The sequence below is a fragment of the Manis pentadactyla genome, chromosome 12, assembly GCF_030020395.1.
Source record: "Manis pentadactyla isolate mManPen7 chromosome 12, mManPen7.hap1, whole genome shotgun sequence".
Taxonomy (NCBI): Eukaryota; Metazoa; Chordata; class Mammalia; order Pholidota; family Manidae; genus Manis; species Manis pentadactyla.
Genome location: NC_080030.1, coordinates 50,001,159 through 50,009,357, shown reverse-complemented (window position 1 = coordinate 50,009,357; position 8,199 = coordinate 50,001,159). Strand labels below are relative to the sequence as shown.

The window sequence follows — 8,199 nt, the reverse complement described above, 5'->3', positions numbered from 1 at the left end:
TTTAAACTTAATGTGGTTAGTATTTAAGTTGAAAAAGTCTGGTTATTTTATCCAGTGTGGCAATAAAGAAGAATGTAATTGTAAAATTGAAACCACTGCCTCTCATCTTTCGTAAGAATTAAATTCAGTTTCTAAAATCACAAAGGCTAGAGACGCTACTAAGATAACTTGAGGAACTGGAAGTGACTATTCCTGAATGATGCCAAAGGCAATTTACGCCTTTACCCTTTCTCTCAAGAAATAGACTTTTTTTTTCTTCCTTTCTATCCTCATTGTCATAAAAATAGGCAGCGTTGGGTGGGGAGGGAGGCAGAAAATAAAATAAGACAAAAATTCTTCTTACTCCTATCAGCAGCCAGCAGAGAGCGCTGGAGCCATAAGCAGCTTAGCCGTCCAGCCGCTCAGCCGTCTTCGGGTTCTCAGTCTGGGCACCCTGAGACTGTCCCTGCTGGGAACCCGTAGTTGACTTGCTGTCGCTAAGCAACAGAAGAGTGGGCGGTAGTTGCCATGCGCGTTCGTGAGCGCGACCTCCCGAACGGAAGCGGAAGTGTCTGTGGCGCGCGAGTAGGAAGTGTGATTCCTGGAGTGGCGATGGCCGCGCTTGCTCCGCTGCCCCCGCTCCCCCCACAGTTTAAGAGCATACAGCATCATCTGAGGACGGCTCAGGAGCATGACAAGCGGGACCCTGTGGTGGCCTATTACTGTGAGTCTTTCCGGGGCCCACACTCCTCCGAGGCAGGGTGCAGGCCCCGCCCCCTGGCTTTAAACCGGTGCTTTGACCGCTGGCCTGCCCTGGGAACTCCGTGGGGATCCGCCCTTCTCTGGGATCCACACCTTCTCTGCGCCCCTCGCGGGCCCCAGAGATGCAAAACCTAGAAAGCACCATGGTGTCCCGTCTTGTTCTCAAATATTCCTAAAGAATTACGTGGGCTCATGAACTCTGGAACACACTGTCCGAAGGTTTTCTTTCTGTGTGTATACACAACAGCTTCTGTTTCCACCAGGGAATCTTGAAAATAACTTGGGTATTTCAGTAATTGAGTTGGAGCCAAAACGAAGATGAGTGTCCCAAAGATAGTAGTGATGTGAACAAAAGACAAATTGAAAACACAGTAATAAGGGCAGATGCAGATGAATTATGACAACATGCAAGTCCATTCAAAAACTCGTAAATGGTTAAGTGGAGAGTAGCTGCTACAAAACAAGCACTTAAATTTGACCATTACCATTTCTGCATTCAAACTGCTTTTGCCGGCCAATGAGAATTTTTAGTCTTAACTGAATTAATACCGCGGTTGAGGCATTTGGTAGCAATATTCTCCTTGGTTGATTGAGATGGAAACAGAATAAGTTTGTTACTCTTTGGAAACTTTCCTTTGCAATGATCAGAGTAGGTCCAGTACTTTATATGTAAACTTTATTTAATATTCCATACTCTACTGCAAATAAAACAAGGGACCAAAGAACTGTAAATCTAACGGACTTGTAGCTTTGAGAAAATATAACGTATCCTCTGTTGTGGACATTAAAAGGTTAGCTAAAATCTGACCCGCGGGCATCCCTGCCATACTCCCATTTTTATTTCTCAAATGTGCATGGCTCTTTCACACCCGAATGTTCTTCACTTTCCTGGAATATCTACCTTTTTTCTCCACTTGGTAAACTCATGATTCAAGACCTAACTCAAATGCCACCTCTTCTGTAATCAATAAATTGGTTACTCTGTAGGCTTTACCTCACTTTGTTCAAATCTTACAGCATTGTTTCCATTATACTTACTGTTTCAGGTTCCTCAAGCAGGAACCATTCATCATTCATTCAGCTTGTATTTACTGAGCTTCCACCTGTATCCAACATTATTGGGCACAGTGGCCACAGCTGTTTCATTCTTGAAGCTTACATACAATGAAGGTAGGGAGGTTAAACAATAAAATGAGTATATTTGGAATATTTATTAGAAGGTTATGAAGGAAAAGAAAACAGGAAGAGAGAATCAATAGTACCAGAAATAGGGCAGTAGGGAGTGACAGGGAATTTCACTTTCAAAGTGGTCAGGGAATACATCTGAGCAAAGACTTACAAGGAGCAAAAGGCAGGCTTTGGGAAAGAGTATTCTCCATAGAGGGAGTAACAGAAGTCCTGAGGCAGGGGCTTGCTTGAAGGAGGATCTAGGGGACTCTTGTAACTGGAGCAGATAGAACAAGGAGAAAACTGATGTAGTGAGGTCAAGGAGGAGCTAGCCTTATAATAGAGCAGCAACCCTTATTTCTCTCTAAAGCTAATCCATATCCCTGTTAATGGGCTTTATGTTACATACCTTTGTGACTAACAAGGTACCCTTTCTTTCCTGTATCATTATCCTCTCCCTTTTGCTGTTTCCATGCAAACTTGACCCAGTTTCTTTTATTTAAAAAAATTTTTTTGAAAAACTATGACTGTGACATCTCCCTCAAGTTGTAGACCTATCTGCCCAGCCTGAAAGGGAAGCTTGATATAATAGTTGTCTGTCTTTACGTCCTTTATCTCATAGAACCTTTTCAGCCTATTGCAGTGTGGTTTTCATGCCCATTATTTCAGTGAAACTGCTCTCAGCAGGGTTATAAAACATTTACTGCTAAATCCAGATGGCACTCAAAAAATATTTTTGTTACAAAACATATGCATATTAACATATATAAAGTGTGTATACAGTTTAAGGAATAGTAAAATGAACACTAATGTACCTACCATATTTTGTTATTAGACTTTATGATTTTTGCCAGTCTTTTGAGCTTGAACTGCTGTCTCACTGGAGTGAAATTTGCAATTCACCGAGTTGTAATGAGGCTGAACATCTTTTCATATGTTAATTAATCATTTGTGATTCCCTTTCGAGATGCCTATTTGTTGCTTTTAACCAGTTTTCTATTTCACTGTTTACCTTTTGCTAATAATCTGGATGCTTATTTGTTACATGCATTGCAGTTGTATTCTCCAAGTTCATAGTTTGATATTTCACTCTATGAAGTCCTTGATGTTCAAAAGTTCTTAATTTAAAAATACAGCCAATTTATCGATCTCTTCCTTATGATTTATATTATGATTTTTCTAGGCCTTGATATCTTTTTGTGTGCCTTGTTTGGGATTCTGGCTTCCACAATTCATAGGTGAATGTATTTCATCAGTTCTGAAAAATTCTCTATTATTTGTTCAAGTATTGCTAGACCTGTGTTGCACTTTTCTCCTTTATGTCTTTGTCTCTTAATACTTTCATAGTTTGTATCCCTTTGTCTAGTGCTACATTCTGTATAATTTCTTAAGCTCTGTGTTCACCTCCATGTATCCTATTGTATAATCCATTTATTTAGTTTCTACTTTTTTAAAGATTTTCTCTTGTTTTTGAATCAACACAGCTATATGTTATGATAGTCTTGTTACTGTATTTTTTAAGGACTTTTAAAAAAGCGCTTTAAATATATATTTGCTGTCTGATAATTCATGTAGCTGCTGTATTTATGGGCCTCATTCTTTTGCTTAACAGGTGACTGCTCACAGTGACTTCTTTTCTTGTAATTTGTGTTCTAGACATACTAAACCAGTGCTCTTCAATCTTCAGTATGCAAATAATACTACAAGAATCATTTTCTCAGTTGTCAACTTCCTTGTGTTTTTTCCTGAACAAGTTCTTTTAGTCAGGATAGCAGAGTAGCCTACTTCTCTTTTCTGACATCCTATTCACAATTGCCCTTCTACTTCAAAGAAGAAAGACATACTTTCCTGCATCATGAGTATTTTTATGGTGTATTGCCCTGGGGAGAAAGATGGGAAGTCCTTGAGAGTATCCAGAAAAAAAGAGACAATTAAAATTGCTGGTGTAGTGAAGCCTCCATTACTTAAGGTATTAGGTATACTTCCTGTCTTTTCCTGTGCTATATGGAAGAAAATCAGAGCAAAGAATCAGCTTTTATTTGAAAGTGCTGGGCATGAGAAAGTATGTCAAACAAACATTCTAATTTGGGGAGAAGATGAAATACTTTAGAAAGCGAATAGGAAGTCACCTGTAGTCTCCTTTCAGGAATAATCTAAAGTGAATCTCAGAATGGACGAATTGTTCTTAGATATTAGCAGCCATTGTTTGATCATTGTGGATTTTATCCAAAGGGGTGTGGAGGGACAGTTTGGGACTAAGGTCATGTGCAACAGGGAGTGAGAGGATTAGCTGTAGGAATGAGGACATGGAATGACCACAGTGGAAAATTCTGTCTTTCAGAGTCTCTTAAACACTTATCTGTTAAGAGCAATGCCTCATGTTAAAAACTGGCCTCTGTCACACTGTCCTGAATTCCCAAAATGCTAAGTGTTTTCATGGAATGATCTCTTCATTCTTTGTTCATTATTAAAGAATATCATTCCTGTGACAGGAGCAAAACAAAAAGAGCAAAGGGGAAATGGTGAAGAGGGCAGTGTCTTATTTCATCCAAGTAATAAGTTCATCTAAGGGTCTATGGCTTATCAGATTTTAGAATTAGAATTCACATGAGGTGTTTGGAGACACGGGTTACCGTATTATTTTAATTGGAAAGTTAAGTCATATTTTTCTGAAGAGTAAACTTCCATTGACTGATTACTTTGGTTTTGCCATTTATGTAATATGGTAGACATTCTCCTTAAGTTAATGAACTAAATCTTTAGCTCTGAAGTCTTGGTTCCCCATCCCCCAGAAATACATTGAAAGCAAGTGATAAGATAAAAACTTTTTTTGCCGGAGGATGTTGACACGAACAGTATTTCAGTTTTCCTAATCTTGTCTCTATGTCTTAGGATAAACTAGAAGCCTCTGAAAGATAATGGTGAATCTTTGCAGATCTTTTCTGTACACTTCACGAGTATTGAGAAAATGAATACTCTAATGATGGGTGACAAATTTTTTCTTGTTTTAAAACAAATTTTGAGACAAATCTAATTGAAATATCAGCCAAGAGATTATTAACAGTATTATTTGATGATAGGTGATGGTATGGCTTTTAGCCTATAACCTAGAACCTGAATTTAAAGAATGTGGTGATTTTGGAGGGACAGAACTTCCATTCTCATCTCTTGTTTTATGTGAATGAATTTTCTCCCATATTAAAGTTATAAAAATGAAAGTAGGAGAACCAATGCTCTGATTAATTATGCCAATAAATCATATTGATTCGTGGATAAATGACTTAACTCATTATAAGATGCATTTCCAGTAAATTTTACTTTATGGATTATTAACACGTAATATTTATGCTATTTTGAACAAGTATTCATTACAGTAATTATAAAAAACTCAATTTCAGAAAAAATGTTAATACCTAGCACCTCTCTCACCAGGAATTCTGTAAAAATTTAAATTTCAGTTTTGATACACTTTTGTTGCAGAGAGGTATGATAATGCAATATGTTCTTTTTCTCCATACATATGTATAGCAGTAATAGTAGAATACACAACAGTAATAGTAGTGTAAACTCCCTTTGGGTTCCCGAACCCAATTTCAGTGTGTGTAAGTATGTGGGGGTCTTCCCATACACACCAACAAGCAATTCTCTAATACCAGCAGGGTGTCTGAGAACTCAACTCAATTCTGATGCTGTCTGCCTGGAGACAGCACCAGATTCCCCAGGTTAAGGGCTCCATCCGACAGGACTGCCCTCCACCCCCGCTCCAGATGCCACCCGCAAGCCCCAGCCAGTTACCTGTGCTTCTGACTAACCAGCTGCAGGCTGGAGGTTCCAACACCCTGTCTGTTGGGTTCAGTTAATTTGCTAGAGTGGTTCAGAGAACTCAGGAAAACACTTAATGTTTACCAGTTTAATAAAAGATACCGTAAAGAATACAAGTTAGCAGCCAGATAAAGAGTTGTATAGGGCCAGGTCCCAAATAAAGAAGCTTCTCTCCTCGTGGAGCTTGGTGGCACTTGTAGGTGTTCTAGTTCCCCAAGCATAGACGCTCTCCCCAACTGAGAAACAGGATCCAAGCCAGCAGAGAGCAATTAGGCGCTTCTTTGCATAGTCATGATTGACTAAATTATCTGCCATTGGCTAATTCAACCTCCTGCCTGGCCCTTGGGGGATCCAAAAATCTCTCATTAACATGACAAGACACCCATTTCACTTTTAAGACTGCAGTGTTTTCACAAACTGTGGATGAAGACCAAATATACCTGGGAAATAGGTATTTGGTCATATATATACCTATATATATATTTCTTATGACTCATTATCACATATAAGGTAATCAAGTTAGGACTTTTGAGCATAAAAATATATTCCTTTATAATAAATTCTATAAGTAAATGGAAATAAGGGTTACAAGAAAACTAAAATTTTTTACTCTTAAAGAGCTTTTTGTGTTTCATAATAGATTATGACAGATACAGTATTCTATATTTACATTTGAAAGAGTGATATAACAATTTTTAGATGTCAATATTTGATGTACAGAAATTACATTTTTTTACTTGTTTAAACTTCTGATGAAAATGGAAAGATGCCAACTTAAAAATGTGTGAAGGGATACATTTCTATAATCTTAGAAAACAAAAATTTTCTTAATTCGTAGAATAAGGAAAATTTTTGTGAGAAAAAAATTCAAGATTATTTTGCTAAACTACTTGCAAATTGATTTGTAGTAATTCCTATTTTCTTTTACTTCTGAGGCATTATATGCATTGCTCTTTGCCTCTCTGGCTTCCTCTTATCTTGACTAATTTACTGATTCAATACAAAGTTTATTTATTGCAGGTGCTTTTCATGACCTCATAAGGATGGTCTAGTAATTAGCTCTGGGGGAAAGCAGTATTCCTGGAGCAGGTGAAAAACTAGGTGTGATCAAAATCAGTCTAAGGAAAGGCTAGATTGGGAGAAACCCGTTTATCGCTCAGGATGAGGCCTGGCTCTGTTCTTTCCCTCTGGCTGCTACTCTAGCTCCCTGTCCCTGCCTTCAGGGACTCATATTCGAAGTTACTCATATTTGAAACATCTCTCTATTCCTGGAAAGAATCCTGTTAGCTTTTAGTTTTAATTAAACTTTTTATTTTGAGGTAATTGTAGAGTCACATGCAGTTGTAAGAAAAAACAGGAGAGATCCTGTGCACCCTTTGCCCAGTGTGCCCGTGATAACGTCTTGCAAAACCGTAATTCAGTATCACAACCAGAGTATTGGCACTGAGTCAACCGATCAGTCTTACTCAGACATCCCAACTTCACATGTATTTGTTTGTGTGTTTGTATATTTTTTGTGCGTGTATTTAGTTCTAGTTTTATCACATGTAGGTACCTGTATCACCATCGTGAAGGTAGAGCACAGTTCCTAAGAAGAATCCCTCATGTAATCCTATTACAGCCACACCTGTCTCCCCTACACCCAGCTTCCTGTCCTGTGGCAGCCACTAACCCGTTCTCCATTTCTAAAATTTTATCATTTAAAAAATGTTAGGTAAATGAAGTCATACGTTATGTAACCTTTTGGAATTGACTTTTTTTTCACTCAGTGTAATTGCCTGGAGGCTTATCTAAGTTGTTGTGTATATCGATGTTTGTTTCTTTTTTAATGCTTAGTAGTACCCCATGAGATATAAATATATATACACCACAGTTTAACAATTCAACCATTGAAGAGTTAGGCTATGGTCTGAATATTTGTATACCCACCCCACCCCAAATTTTAATTCTTACCCTTTAGAGTGATGATCACCTTCTAGGTAATGGTATTAGCCTGAAGTGATTCGGTCAGGAGGGTGGGGCCCTCATGAGTGGATTAGTGCTTTATGAAAGAGACCCCACAGAGCTTCCTAGCCCCTTCCACAGGTAACGATACCACAGAGAAAAGTCTGCCACCAGAAGAGAGCCCTCAGGTGACTTTGTTGACACTGACTTGCACCTTCCAGAACTATAAGCAGTAAATTTCTGTTGTTTATAAGCTGCCTGGTTTGTGGTATTTTGTTATAGCAGCCTGAATAGACTAAGGCAGGTTGTTTCCAATCTGTGACTATTATGAATAAAGCTGATATGAACATACTGATCTATAGTTTCTTTGTGCAAAAGTTAGTTTGCATTTCTCTGGAGTAAGTGCCCTAGAGCACAGTTGTTGGGACACATGGTAATTGCATGTTTAGTTTTATTAAAAACTGGCAAACTGTTTTCCAGACTGACTGTACCATTTTACCACTCCCTTAGCAACATAGGAGTGTT

General features: G+C 38.3%; 1 protein-coding gene across 1 annotated transcript in view; it reads left to right on the top strand.

Moving 5' to 3' along the window:
* Positions 1–534: 534 nt before the first annotated feature.
* Positions 535–8,199, top strand: part of VTA1 (vesicle trafficking 1) — a 77,474-nt gene continuing 69,809 nt past the window's right edge. The window contains exon 1 of the mRNA XM_036879166.2: positions 535–703. Within this exon, the coding sequence (XP_036735061.1) occupies positions 592–703 (112 nt within the window). The 5' untranslated portion in view covers positions 535–591. The remainder of the gene's footprint in view (positions 704–8,199) is intronic.